This window comes from Dendrobates tinctorius, unplaced genomic scaffold (genome assembly GCF_039654945.1).
Source record: "Dendrobates tinctorius isolate UK_male_01 unplaced genomic scaffold, ASM3965494v1 ptg000065l, whole genome shotgun sequence".
NCBI classification, from domain to species: domain Eukaryota; kingdom Metazoa; phylum Chordata; class Amphibia; order Anura; family Dendrobatidae; genus Dendrobates; species Dendrobates tinctorius.
This window is the reverse complement of record NW_027361733.1, coordinates 33,306,971-33,322,620: the sequence shown is the minus strand read 5'-3', so window position 1 is coordinate 33,322,620 and position 15,650 is coordinate 33,306,971. Positions and strand designations below refer to the sequence as shown.

General features: G+C 40.4%; 1 protein-coding gene across 2 annotated transcripts in view; it reads left to right on the top strand.

Annotated features, from left to right (window-relative positions):
* The window catches only part of LOC141094897 (uncharacterized), a 39,256-nt gene that overhangs the window by 4,112 nt on the left and 19,494 nt on the right, over positions 1-15,650 (top strand). For both annotated transcript variants that reach the window (XM_073580929.1, XM_073580930.1), the window contains 2 exons: positions 6,188-6,259; positions 14,649-14,738. In XM_073580929.1, coding sequence (XP_073437030.1) covers positions 6,188-6,259; positions 14,649-14,738 — 162 coding nt within the window. The remainder of the gene's footprint in view (positions 1-6,187; positions 6,260-14,648; positions 14,739-15,650) is intronic.

The following is a 15,650-nucleotide window of genomic DNA, read 5'->3' as shown; positions in this document are numbered from 1 at the left end:
TCTTTGGTCTTCATCATAGTGGAGTTTGGAGTCAGACTGTTTGAGGGTGTGCACAGGTGTCTTTTTATACTGATAACAAGTTTAAACAGGTGCCATTACTACAGGTAATGAGTCGAGGAAAGAGGAGGCTCTTAAAGAAGTTACAGGTCTATGAGAGCCAGAAATCTTGATTGCTTGTTTCTGACCAAATACTTATTTTCCACCATAATATGCAAATAAAATGAAAAAAAAACAGACAATGTGATTTTTCTGGATTTTTTTTTCTCAGTTTGTCTCCCATAGTTGAGGTCTACCTATGATGTAAATTACAGACGCCTCTCATCTTTTTAAGTGGTGGAACTTGCACTATTGCTGACTGACTAAATACTTTTTTTCCCCACTGTATACACACACTATAAAATTTAATGTGGGGTACACAAGGTTTTGATCCAAGCAGTTATGATGCGAATCAACAGTTTGTTAAATCAAGACAAAGAGTTCCTCAGCAGATAACTGCACCAAAGGGTTACTATACCTGAGTGTTTAAATTGTTCCTTTAGAGTACTATATTTAACAGCCTGTTGGGCTAGGTCTACCGTGGAGTGACATATATATTTTCTGGTGTGTAAAGTACATATAGTCTTGATTAGGGAAAATAAAAAGGCTAACTACCCATTGAGTGAGGAATCCTGCCAAGACTGTGGCCCCTTACCCCGATGTGCATTTCGTGTGGATGTTGCTTCTTCAGGGGGCATTTATAGTGTTAGTGTATATTTCTGACGTGTGTGTGTGTGTGTGTATATATATATATATATATATATATATATATATATATATATATATATATATATATATATATATATACACACTGTGTATATATATATATATATATAGTACCAATAAAATCTCTAAATTGTTAAGTAAAATAACTCGTCCTCATTTTTATATAATTGTGTCCACACTGCATCTTTTTTGTTGAGTTTTTGCAGTTTTGTAGCAAAACCTAGGTGTGTGCACACAGCATCCTTGTTCCGACTGGATTTTCCTTCACAAAGCATCTTCTACAAAAACAAAACGGTGGCTTTTTTCCTGAAACTGATCTGCCGGTAGTTTTGCCATAGTTTTTGACATGGCTGCTCTTCCGGCATTTCCCTTATGTTTTCATTATGAGCTCAGGCAGCTTTTGGGAGGAAGCCGCCAAGGAATGAATAGATTACTACTACTTCTAACAACACCACAGTTTTCGAATCCTGAAGAGGCTAATGAGGTAACAAAAGACACAATCATTTTGGCATTGCTGTGAATTATGTCCATGTAATTTGGGGAAATTCACATTTAGGTTCTTCAGTGTCTCCAACATTTGTATGTAAGAGATTGAGGACCAATCATAGGAATGGTCCTCCAGCTGAACAGCATGATCTCACATAATACCCTATGGTATGCCCAGTGTCGACTGAGGTGTTATGGGCCCACCAGTAACATTGAATCTAGGGTGCCACTGTTCAGCAACATGCAAAAAAATCTCCTGACACTAGTACACAGTTACTTATGCTTCTACATACTCTTAAACAGGATAGTTTGTACAATGAATTATTATATGATGTCTTTTTCTTTAAATAATGAATCAAAAATATTAGCACTCATTCAAGGGGGGTCCACAGTAGAATTTACCTACTCTTCTGTGAGCCAGTCCAAGCCTGGGTATGCCCGATACTGACAGTGGCATATACAGAGGTTCCCATAGTAAAGATCAAAGTGGGGCCAAAATTTATTTGTTGGATTTTTCCACAAAGGGCAGAAGAAGGTCTCAGAAATTTCTAGTTCCACTCAATCTTCCACAGTCAATTTCCACCCAGGAGAAGGGTGTGCCATAAACATTGCAAGTGAGGGTATAAATTTTGAGAAAAATAGAATTTATTTGTACACATTACCCCTAATAAATCCATATTTATGATTGGACTGACAGCCCTATTATACATGGTATGTAAGCATTGTACTGTACAGGCCGATCCATGTGGACCTGACAGATTTCCAATAAAGTCTTTCTGATAGTTTTTCACAAGATGCTGCAAACCTTCTGTTTATGAGATGGTATGTTTTTTTTTAACACATTACACTGATAAAAGTAAGAAAGACCAAACATACATTTTTTTTAAAAATCCAACTTATCACAAAAAAATGATATTGGTAGCCAAAAATAAAGAAGACTATTTAACCACGAAATGTGCAAAATTTATAAAGTGTCCGGTCATTTAAGACCAGAATATTCAGTAAGGAGTTAAATGGGTCATGTCCCAAAACGCTTTTAACCTTCACATATAGGGTTAATATGCAGGTTTATAGTTTTCTAATGTTGTCTTACCACCTGACTGAAAATTAAGTTAATTCCTACCGCCGGCTCCCAGTCATGGAGGCAACTGTAAGCTCGTTCTGCAATGTATCCGTGTAGAAACAGTTGTCAATCGAAGTGACAGTGCATGCTCACAGCCGCAGTGTAATAAGAAGCAATGAAATCCCTAAAACATCTTCGGGCTAGGCAAAATCAAGCAGAACTGAACGGTGCTGGAAGATTTGCAGGGGGAGTGACTGTGTGCTGGACCTGATCAGGTGACTCACAGGAAGGACTTCCTGGATATAAAAGCCCTATGCACCAAACTGCAGGCCGATTTCGTACCAGAGAAGAGAGCGGAGCAGTTGCAATCCACGGATATCGCTGGCCTCACCGGATGTCCTACGACAGCAAGATATCTGCCATCACCTGACAAGGCCTGGAGAAATCTGAGTTCCACCTGCGCTACTCAGGAACAGGATCCTTGCCCCACGCCAGTAAAGCTGAAAAGATCAGATGTCGCCCGTCAAGAGCCGAGGACTAGTCCACCTGTGTCCAGTCATGACATACTTCCTACTACGGTCAAGCCGATAAGATCTGTGAGCACTCTGCAACAGGCGGGACATGCTTACGATTGCGGAAGGACAGAGCATGTGAGCAGGTCTGTCACTTCCAGCTATCCCCTACAGTACTGGGGGTTGGCTTGAATTAGGGTCTCAGGTTGGGAGGAACCGGTTGGGGCATGGGAGGCTCAACGTACTTTAATAGACTACGTCAGAGAGACTTGCGGCCTAGCAGGAAAACCGTTGACCCCCGCTATGGCCAGAATTGCAGTGAGAGAACTTACACGGTGGCTCCCATGACTGGGCGCAACACCGTTGTGAACAGAACATTGACGTTAGATGGAAAAGCAAAGGAAATATTTCTCTAAGTTTATGGTTATCTGATTGAATCTAAATCTGTCTAGTTATTCACATTCTCCTTCTCCTATTCTATACACCTAGGTTAAGGGTGTTATAGGGTAATTGTAGTAGGGAGATCCGTCATGGAGCGGGGGCACCAATTGCGCAGGTCTTTAGGGTGCCAACCTCCGCTGTTAGGAAGGGTAATTTTAGTGTAGTGTTTAATAGGGAAAGGATGATAGTTGGAGCACCTTTTTCTAAAACACTTTTTAATATTGTGTCCTTGTTTGGTCATTCCCTCTGCTTTATGAACTGCTGCCCTTTCTTGGTGTAATTTGTTCTGTTCTCTCTGGCATTGAGATATATTTAAAATCAAATAAGGGTTATATTTTCTTCTGTGGTGCTGTGGATATTACCTATTTTGACCCCATTGCTGAACACTGAATAAAATTAAATCGCTGCTATTCCCCAGGGTTTGGAACTTGATATGCTGTGGCATTAGTTCCATTTATTTACTTATTTCTCTGGACAGGTGGATTGCCTGTTATCTTCTATATTGTGGGCAAATTAGAGATATTTATCACCCTTTTATATCCAAGTGAGCTGCGGTAATCATTGCTTACCTTTGGTGATGTCAGAGTCACATGACTCGTCATGTGACGTAGTTTGAACCGCAATCCCGATTCTCTGTGCTTCAGAGACCGAGAGCGTGCGCTCCAGAGACCGGAAGTGGTCATCTGAACCTCAGGAAGCGCGTGACTCACAGCTTACAAAAGGTAATGAGCTGCACAGCGCGGTAAGCACACCACTGTGCGGCTTTGTGGCATTGCGCCGTATCAGTGGGCAACAGTGCCTGAGGGGGTATGCAGACCCCTATACATTGCCCCAATCTCCCCTGAAGAATCCTTATAGGAAGAAACACGTCGGGAGTGGCGTTATCTTCGGTGATCTCACCACCTGAGGGATGTAGTGATCCTGTGCATGAGAAAACGGGGTGAGACTGTTCCTAATCTTGGGTCCTAATATGTGCAATATGGTTAGATGTTGTTAGGACTGATGAAATTTATTGTAGACATACTTTCCATTGATAGACTGTCTTGTGGTAATCATCAGATGGGAAGTTGCAATTGCCTTGAATATAATATCTGACCTAATACTAGCTATTATGAGCTGAAATAGCGGTGTACATTGATTGGACTGGTTATTACATATATATACTAATTTTGACTCAGGATAGAGTGGCACAGTTGTGTAATAAGCACTTGTTTGCACTTTACCTTTCTTGTCACTTTTTTTTGTAATATATAGTGACATACTCATGAGCTTTTATGAAAAATAGAAAAATAATTTTTAAGGAATTTGTATTAAAAGTTATATTTTAAGTTTACTTCCAAGTTGCTATATCTATATGATCTTTTTGGAGGATATACCCGTTGCTTTTTTGTATAGTTATTCACATTGACTAGCTTGGCCCGTGCGAAATTTTCGCACATTGGTTGTCGGGGGCGCAGGATTTCAGAAAAAGCAAGCTGGTTAAATGTATTTCATGAGCTAATGAACACAGACAGGTAGACAGGGATTTATATATGTAGATTAGTAATACGATAAATTGGTTTGATAAGTAAAGGCCAAAAAATGTCTTCCGGTTGAGGTGCCACCTGCAGGTCATTGTGTCTTTCTGCAGGTTTATAAAAATGAATGCTTAAACTGTATTTAGTGATAAAATCGTGAATGTGTGAATTTGTTTGGCTCTTTTCTTGCTGAAGGGAGCAAGTTTACCTTTCAAATGGTGTATCATTTGTGTGTGGGGCAAAGTAATCAACGAAAAAGCAGTGCATGTTTACAAATATGTTTGCATATGTGACTCACCATTTGTGTGAGTGGGGCGAAGTAATCACCGAAAAAGCAGTGCATGTTTACAAATGTGTTTGCATATGTGACTCACCTGCAGTAAAATGTGCAATCCTCCAATGTGCCTGAAATAAGCTGGGCAAGCACTTGAGCAAGCTGGAAAGACCCCCAAGGCCAATGTTTGGATTTGTTTGTGTTGCCTGTAAGCAGCTTTGTGGTAGCGTGCTTTGGGGTAGTGTGCTGCCACCTGCAGGTAATTTGACCTTTCAAATGGTGTATCATTTGTGTGGGTGGAGTATGAACGAAGCAATTGTGCAATTCAATAGGCAGTGCATGTTTACAAATGTGTTTGCATATGTGCCTCACCTGCAGTGAAGTGTACAAAATTCTCCAATTTGGCAAAAATAGGCTGGGCAAGCAGTTTAGCAAATGGAAAGCCCCCAAGGCAAATGTTTGGATTTGTTTGTTATGTCTGTAAGCAGCTTTGTGGTAGTGTGCTTTGGGGGTACTGTGCCACCTGCAGGTCATTTTTCCTTACTGCAGGTTTATGAAAATTAATGTTTAAACTGTATTTTGTGATCAAATCGTGGATGGGTGGTTTGTTTGGCTATTTTCTTGCTGAAGGGGGCAAGTTTACCTTTCAAATGGTGTATCATTTGTGTGTGTGGGTGCAGTATGAACAGAGATACAAAGTGATCACCGAAAGACAGTGTTTAGAAATAATAGAATTGATTGTTTAGAGTTACTTTAAATCACTGTATATAAATAAAACTATAATCATCCCTGATTGTTTCTGGGCACGCCTCCACGACTGAAAGCCAGTGGCTCCCAGGAGGAATCAAGTTAATTTCCTCACGGTAACCTTCGCTTTCAGTACAGCAGCTGAACAGCATTGGAACACTATTAACCTGCAAATTAAAAGGGGTTGTCCAGGGTGGGATTAAAGTCTGCAGTGATTCCATATGCAGTGCATACTCTGTGAGGATTCAGAAGTCTGCAGTCACGGTTAATAGCTTTTGGGGACATGATAGGTACACTTTTATTTTTTATTGTGGGTGTTTTTCTATCTCTTATTGACATTTTACTTTTGAAAACTTATATTTAGATTCTTCTCTATTTCCCTCAGAACCATTCAAGAGATCAGGGAACAGACGTAGCAAAGGACCTCCAGAGGGACAGAGGTGGATATTCACAAAATGTAAGACCCCTATGGTAGACCTGATATTGACAGTAGCATATATACAGGTTTCCGTTCCAAAGATCAAATCCCCCACCCATGTTATGTTGCTGGATTTAGTCACCCTTGGCAGAAGATCTCAGTAGAAGGATGTGCCATCAGAATGCCCAGTGAGTTATAAATTGTGAGAGCTCGAGGTATCTTGTGTATAAAGGACAGTTTCAATTTAACGTTGTGCTTCAGTTTATTGTAAGCACATTCGAAATTACTAAAGCCTGTGCCACAATTTAAGCCTGCCCGCAGTCCAACTGGGAATGTTCCTTTTAAGAAAATTTACTTAAAGGGTGTGTCCACTATTAGGAAAACCCCTTGTTAATTTGAATGTTTGCACCCCATGAAAATAAAAACACTTATGCTCGCCTCCCTTGCCGCCGTCATTCCAGGGGTGTCGGCACTCACGTTCTCAGGGCTCACATGAGGTTGTTATGACACGTGAGCACTGCGCCCAATCACCGCTGCGGTCATTGTCCCCAATTCGGGCAAATCGGACATTAAGGGAAAGTGAGAGCTGCAGCTGGCCACTCACTACTTCTCCATTACTAATACATCCGAAGGTGGGGACAGGGACGCCAGCTCGGATTGGGCGCAGGGATCACGTGTCATAACAACCACACGTGAACCCCAGAAACATGAGTGCTGACAGCTCTGGAACGACGCCAGCACAAAAGGTGAGTATGTGTTTTTATTTTCACAAGTGCAAACATTCAGAATAAGAAGGGGTTGTCCTAGTAGTGGACAACCCCTTCACCCCGAAGCCTGTTTTCACCTTCCTGAGCAGGCGAATTTTTACAATTCTGACCACTTCACTTTATGGGGTCATAACTCTGGAACGCTTCAATGGATCCCACTGATACTGAGATTGTTTTATCGTGACATATTGCACTTCATGATAGTGGCAAAATTTATTTGACAAGACTTGCGTTAATTTGTGAAAAAAAATGGAAATTTGATGAAAATTTTGCAATTTTAAAACTTTTAATTTTTATGCCCTTAAATCAGAGAGTCATATCGCACAAAATAATTAATAAATAACATTTCCCGTATCTCTACTTTACATCCGCACAATTTGTAAAACAATTTTATCAAGGTGTAGACGAAACGTGTGTCGGTGGCGGCGAGATCTGGTCCAGTCTGGCACAATATAGATAAGCACTATGCTTGAATGATTGAACATACTCCAGCTTATTGTCTGTGCACATGTGAAGGACTTTTGCTAGCGGAGGTGATATTAAATTAACACCTTATTGTTGCTTATACTTCTGGCACTACAGCACTTTATATTTTTCTGATAGGTGACCTTAGCCATCATTACTTGATCCTTGTTTGGTTTATTTATCTATATATGTATTGTCATTTATGTGGTATATGTTTAATAAATTTACTATTTTGATATAAATATGAACTTTTTACTCCTTTGTGGTCTTCCTGTTTAGACCATACAATTTGTTATGCAATTTCTCCTCAGTAGGCTGATACCCAATATGTGGAGGAAAACCACTGTTTGGGTGCACGGTAGGGCTTGGAAGGGAAGGAGTGTCATTTGACTTTTTGAATGCAAAATTTGGTGGAATAATTAGCAGTTGCCATGTCACGTTTGGAGAGCCTCTGATGTGCCTAAACAGTGGAACCCCCCCACACAAGTGAAACCTGTCACGGTATGTCTGGCTTTGCGTGACGCGACCCGACGATCGGTCGGTCACAAAACATCAAGACAGACAAGGGGACACCGGGGAAATAATTACAACGGTGGGCCCTATGATAGGGAACATGGAAGTGGACACCTCCTTCACTTTCCTAAGGAAGAGCCTTGACTCTCCTCACGTTCCCTATACAGGTTCTTTCAACCTGTCGCCGACCAGGATACCTCAGTCCCTCACCTGCCTTGACTAATCTTAACATGCAGTAACACCAGCGGCCACCGGGGGCAAAAACCCACAAGCAGACCAACTACAGTTGCAGTAACACCAGCAGCCACCGGAGGGAGAAAAGGTTATATCAGAGAATCCAGAATCTGACAGATCCAAAAATGGATCGTGACAACACCATTTTGGAAATTATACCCCTTTGGGAACTTATCTAGATGTGTATTGAACACTTTGAACCTCTAGGTGCTTCACAGAAGTTTATAATGTAAAGGGGGTTTTACACATAGCGATATCGCTAGCGATATCGCTATAACGTCACCGATTTTGTGACGTTATAGCGATATCGCTAGCGATATCGCTATGTGTGATACTTACCTCCGACCGGCTCCCCCGCTGTCCATCGCTGATAGCGCGAGAATGTCCGGCTCCATTTCTCGTCGGGCGCTTCCTGCTGGCGCCGACAAGCGATGCGTGGAGGCGGGCGGGAGGACGTCAGGATCGCTGTGTGTGAAAGGTATCGTGCACTGCGTCGCTGCTGCATCGCTGTGAGGTCTGCCTGTGTGACAGCTCACTAGCGATCATTTAGCGATGCACCAGCGATCCTGACCGGGTCGGATCGCTGGTCGGATCGCTGGTGCATCGCTAAATGTAAAGGGGGCTTTAAGCCGTGAAAATAAAAAAAATCACATTTTTCCCACAAAAATCTTTTTTAGCTCCAAATTTTGTATTTTCACAAGGGTAACAGGAGAAAATGGACCCCAAAATCTGTTGTGCAATTTCTCCTGAGTTCATCGATACCCTATATGTTGTCGAAAAGTACTTTTGAGGCACAGTACAAAGCTCAGAAGGGAAGAAACGCCATATTACAGTGCAGATTTTGCTGTTTAAGGGTACCATGTTACACTGACACAACCCCTGAGGTGCCAACACAGCAGAACCCCCCCATAAGTGACCCCATTTTACAAACTAAACCTCTCAATGAATTAATCTATGAGTGCAGTGATTATATTGACACCACAGGTGTGTCACAGACTTTTATACCATTGGGCAGTGAAGATAAAATAATTTACATTTTTACCACCAAGATTCTGTGTTAGCCCCAAGTTTTACATTTACATACTGGGAAATGGGTAAAAATGGCACCAAAATTTGTCCAACAATTTCTACTGAATGTGGCAATACCCCATATGTGGCTATACAGTACTACTTAGCCATACAGAGAGACTCAGGAGCGCTATTTGCCTCCTGGAATGCAGATTTTCCTAGCATAGTTTGCGGATTCCACATAAGGAGCCCCTAAGTGCTAGAAAAGCAGAATCCCTCTCAAGTGACCCCATTTTGGAAATTATAACCCTTTGGGAATTTATTTACAGATGTAGTGACAACTTTGACTCCATGAGTGCTTTCTAGAAACAAGCAGCATTGGATGTTTCTAAGTGAAAATTGCAAACTGCCTTTGTAGTGGCCAGTGCGCTGTAGTGACCAGTACGTTGTAGTAACCAGTACATTATGCCCAGCTCATGCTTCTGGAAACATGCACCCGTAACTTAGGCGTGCAATCATCACTACAGAAATGCCAAACATGTGGACGCTAAATGTGGTTTACGAACACTGGGGCTCAGAAGGGAGGATGGGCATTTGGATTTGGGAGCGGAGATTTTGCTGAATTTCTTTTGGGGGGCGAGTAGCCATTTCGCTTTTCCAGAGCCTTTGTGCTACCAGTAATGTGGAAGCCCCCTATATTTCTGTTAACAGTTGACAGACCTAAATGGGGACTTGCTTTTTTGTGGAATTAGTTGAAGCTTTTCTTGGAAATATTTTACATAATATTTATTATCACTTTTATCCGGCGCTCTATGCTAAGCACTTACTTTGGGGTTTCCATCTAAATCTCTGAGTGACGTGACAGATGAAACCCCCGATGGATCCATCTACTATAGTGAGGCAGCAGAAATACTCTGGACTCCGTCTGGCCTCTGTTCCGCGGTGTCCTTTTTTTCAGAAGTGCACAAAACTGTGGCCGACGGCACTTTTATGCAATCCTAAAAAAACAGACACCGCCGGATCACAGGTCACAAGGCGTCCACAGTGCCGCCATCTGCCTCATTATAAGGAATCTTCCACCAGGGGCTCTGTCTGAATCATTTATTTCAGAGAGTTACACTTGAAACCCCGGTGTAAGCGCTCAGCTTAGAGCGCAGGATAAATGTGCGCTGAGCTTTACTGCGATCTTTGAGAGGCAGGATGAAAAAATAAACATGTGAAGAATTGGTTTTATTTGTTTTACGCCGTTCCTTGTGTGGTACAACTGATTAGGCGGCTTTATTCTTCAGGTCGGTGCAATTACAGCGATACCAGATTTATATCGTGTTTTTATGTTTGGCTGCTGTCACACATGTTTTTTATTGTTAAAACTAGTTTTTGCATCACCACATTTTGAGAGCTATAATTTTTGCACATTTCGGCCAACAGAGTTATGTTATGGCTTGTTTTTTTGCGGGATGAGATGACGGGTTTTTTTTTTGTCCCATTTTCAGCTACATGACATTTTTTGATTACTTTCTATTCTGATTTTTGGGAGACAGAATGAACAAGAACCAACAATTCAGGAATTGCTTTTTGTTTTGTTTTTTAATACCGTCACGCGTGTGGTAAAATTGGTAAGGCAGCATAATTCTTTGGATCAGTACGATTACAGCAATACCCAAGTTATATTTTTTTTATGTTTTGGCGCTTTTACACAATAAAAACTATTTTAGAGAAAAAATTATTATTTTTGCATCACTTTAATCTGAAAGCGATAACTTTTTTATTTTTCTGCTGATGGAGCTGTGTGATGGCAAGATTATCTTTTCAGCGGTATCATTTTTATTTACATTTGTCTTTTTGATCATGTTATATTTTATTTAATTTTGTTTGGCGATATGATGGCAAAGCATTGTTTTTTTGCCTCGTGTTTTTTTACGCTGTTCATTGAAGGGGTTGATTATTGGGATAGTTTTATAGGAAGAGTCGTTACAGATTTGGCAATACCAAATATGTGTATTTTTATTGTTTGTTTTTTTTTTACATGTATTTATTGGAAAAATATTTTTCTTTTTTTGTTCTTTATTTGGAGATTTTTTTAAAAAAGTATTTTTTACACTTCTTAATATTTTTTTTTTTAACTTTTTTACATTGTCCTATCCTTGGACATCTCTGTATGGTGTCAGATCACTAATCTGATACTTTGCAATGCTTCTACACTGCAGAGTATCAGAGAAGCGTCTGACAGGCAGGAAAAGAGGCGTCTTAGGTCCAGCTGTCTGCAGTCACTGCAAAGCCACCTTCTTGCAGCTGGAGGTCTCCATGGAGAACATCAGGACAATGCGATTGCATAGCGATGTCCTGATGGATGCGCGCAGGGAACCCATTCCCTGTGCGATGCTCCTTAATGTCACTGTCCCTACTGACAACGGCATCAGAGGGATTAAATGCACATGATTGGTTCTACCACCGATCGTGGGCGTTGCTGCTTGAGGTGAGCTCTCACACTTTTCTGTTTTTTTTTCAGTCAAGATGAGGTGCAGACTGTACATTAATGAGAAGAAAATGAGCTTTTTGAACTTACCAAATGGCTGCAATGAAACAGAGAGTGAAAAATTTAAAGGGGTCTGAATACTTTCCATACCCACTGTATCCCCTTTAACCCCTTTCTGCCATTGGACGTACTATCCCATCCATGTGCCCTGGGACTTACTGCCCATGGACTGGATAGTACGTCATGGGCGATCAGCCGCACTCACAGGGGGAGCGTGGCTGATCGCAGCCGGGTGTCAGCTGATTCTCACAGCTGACACCCGGCACTAAGCGCCAGGAGTGGTCACGGACCACTCTCGGCACTTTAACCCCCAGAACACTATGACCAAATATGATCGCAGCGTTTCGGGCATGATGCGGGGTCCCGATCGCTGCCATGGAGACCCAATGTCATCATGATGACATCTGGGTCTCCAGACATGAGAGACTTCATGTCATGCGCAATGATGACCATGAAGTCTATCTGGTCAGTGTAATAGAAACAGCAGCACTGACAGCTTCTATAGCATGTAGATCTGCATGCTATAGAAGCGATTAGCCTGCACAAAATGAGCGTCCCATAGTGGGATCAAGTTGTAAAGTAAGAATTAAATTAAAAAAAAATTTGAATAATTGTAAAAATATTTTTAAAAATAATAAAAAAAAATCAATATTTATTCCATCAATAAATAAATATTTGAATTAAAAAAATCTAAACAATAAAAGTACACATATTTAGAATTGCCTCATCCATAACGACCCGACCTATAAAATTGTCCCACTAGTTAACCCCTTTAGTGAACACCATTAAAAAAAAAAAAAAACAAGGAAAAAAAACAATTGCTTTATCATCATACCGCCGAACAAAAAGTGGAATAACACGCAATCAAAAAGATGGCTATAAATAAATGTTCCGCAATTAACAAGCCACCATCACCATCACCAGAAAAATAAAAAAGTTATAGCTCTCAGAATAACGCAATGCAAAAATAATTATTTTTTATATAAAATAGTTTTTATTGTATAAAAGCGCCAAAACATAAAAAGTGATATAAATGAGGTATCGCTGTCATCGTACTGACCCGCAGAATAAAACTGCTTCATTAATTTTACCACGTGCAGAGCGGTATAAATGCCCCCCCCCCCAAAAAAAAAGAAGAAATTAATGAATTGCTGGTTTTTGCTCATTCTGCCTCCCAAAAATTGGAATAACAAGCGTTCAAAAAATGTCATGTGCCCGAAAATGGAACCAATAAAAATGTCAACTCGTCCTGCAAAAAACAAGACCTCACATGACTCTGTGGGCCAAAATATGAAAAAATTATAGCTTCCAAAATGTGGTGATGCAAAAACTATTTTTTGCAATAAAAAGCGTCTTTTAGGGTGTGACAGCTGCCAAACATAAAAACAGTCTATAAATAGTAAATCAAAACCCCCTTTCTCACCCCCTTAGTTAGGAAAAAATAATAAAATTAAAAAAATGTTTTTATTTCCATTTTCCCGTTAGGGTTGGGGTTAAAGTTAGGGTTAGGGTTGGGGCTAAAGTTAGAATTACGGTTACGGTTGGGGTTAGGGCTAGCGTTGGGATTAGGGTTAGAGGTGTGTTGAGGTTTGAGTTGGAGATAGAATTGGGGGGGTTTCACTGTTTAGGCACATCAGGGGCTCTCCAAACGCGACATGGCATCTGATCTCAATTCCAGCCAATTCTACGTTGAAAAAGTCAAATGGTGCTCCTTCCCTTCCGATCTCTGCCATGCTCCCAGAGTGGTTTACCCCCACATATGGGGTATCAGTATACTCAGGACAAATTTCACAACAACTTTTGGGGTCCAATTTCTCCTGTTACTCTTGGTAAAATAAAATAAATAGGATCTGAAGTAAATTTTTTGTGAAAAAAAGTTAAATGTTCATTTTTTTAAACATTCCAAAAATTTCTGTGAAGCACCTGAAGGGTTAATAAACTTCTTGAATGTGGTTTTGAGCACCTTGATGGATGCAGTTTTTAGAAAGGTGTCACTGTTGGGTATTTTCTATCATATAGACCCCTCAAAGTGACTTCAAATGTGATGTGATCCCTAAAAAAAATGGGGTTGTAAAAATGAGAAATCGCTGGTCAACTTTTAACCCTTATAACTTCCTAACAAAAAAAATTTTGGTTCCAAAATTGTGCTGATGTAAAGTAAACATGTGGGAAATGTTATTTATTAAGTATTTTGTGTGACATATCTCTGTGATTTAAGGGCATGAAAATTCAAGGTTGGAAAATTGCAAAATTTTAAAAATTTTCACCAAATTTCCGCTTTTTTTCACAAATAAACGCAAGTCATGTCAAAGAAATTTTACCACTATCATTACATACAATATGTCACGAGAAAACATTGTCAGAATCACTGGGATCCATGAAAGCGTTCCAGAGTAATTAACTCATAAAGGGACAGTGGTCAGAATTGTAAAAAGTGGCCTGGTCATTAACATGCAAACCACCCTTGGGGGTAAAGGGGTTAAGCTTTTATAAGGACTTTATTCTATTCCTTTATGACATTTTATTTCTGAAAACTTTTATTTAAGTTCTTCTCGGGTTCCGCCAGACTTATTCAAGAGATCAGACACAGCAAAGAAACTCTAGAGAAACAGAAGGGAGACTCATAAACTGTAAGACCCCCATGGTATGCCTGGTACTGACAATGTTATACACAGGGATTCCCATTGTAAAGATCGAGCTTTCTCCACCCGATATGCTGCTAGGTTGTGTCACTCAAAGCAGAAGATCCCAGAAATTTACACCTGATCCTGTACAGTCACTTCTCTCCCAGGAGAAGAAAATAAAATGAGGCTGATCACTACTTCGCTTGGTTAAATTGATATTTTTTTTAGCTTATGTTTGTGAACATGTGACTTATGCTTTTTTTTTCCTGCTATCCTCTTAGCAAGTCAGACCAAGACAGTTTTCCTCCTCAGCATCACTAGGAAACCATTTCAGTGGTGACAACCATGAAAGTGACGATTTTTATCACAGGGTACGTTTTATAAGTTTATCTCCCTTTCTAAAGTTTTTGTGAGACAATAAAGATACCTACTGTACAGACAGCCCCAAATTTAAAGGAAGGACGGTCTGTAATTAATAGCTGACAGTCAAGTGAGCATAATATGGCCAACAGCTATTGAAGATGTGCTAACACCTTAATGGGGAACCCTACTTTTAAGCAATTTTTGAGACTAAAGAGTTGTGTGTGTACATAAGGGAAAACACTACTTCTGACCATTCCATGACTTGTACCCTACATTTTCACCATTTTCCCCTTTGCAGCTCTCTCTCTTAATTTGCAATTGACTCTGAGCTGGTGAATGAAGACTAGCTGATGACGTCTCACAGCACAGCACATCATACGGAGAGTGATTCTTTCTATTCATTCCTTAGTTAACACACGAAAACCACAGCATCATGGAGGAAAAAATACAGTAGTAATGGGCAGTGTAGATAGGAATCTACCTCTGGGATGAGGTTAAAGCTCAGCAGTGGTCTCTAACCTTTCTGACCCTGAGAGCCACTTTCAGTACTGAGAGATGGTCACAAAACACATTCTATTCAAATTAATCTTACAAACTCATGTGAATTGGCCACTGATAAACTAATAATGCTGCAAGTGCAAGTACTTATACCCTAAATGTCACATAATTAATAATAATAAGTAATAATGATAATTTTATTTCTATAGCGCCAACATATTCCGCAGCACTTTACATTATAGAGGGGACTTGTACAGACAATAGACTTTACAGCATAACAATAAACACATAGATCATTACAGATACCAAGAGGAATGAGGGGCCTGCTTGCAAGCACACAATCTATGAGGAAAGGGGGAGACACGGAAGGTAGATAGTAACAATTGCTTTTATTGTTCGGTCCAGCCATAGTGTAAGAATCG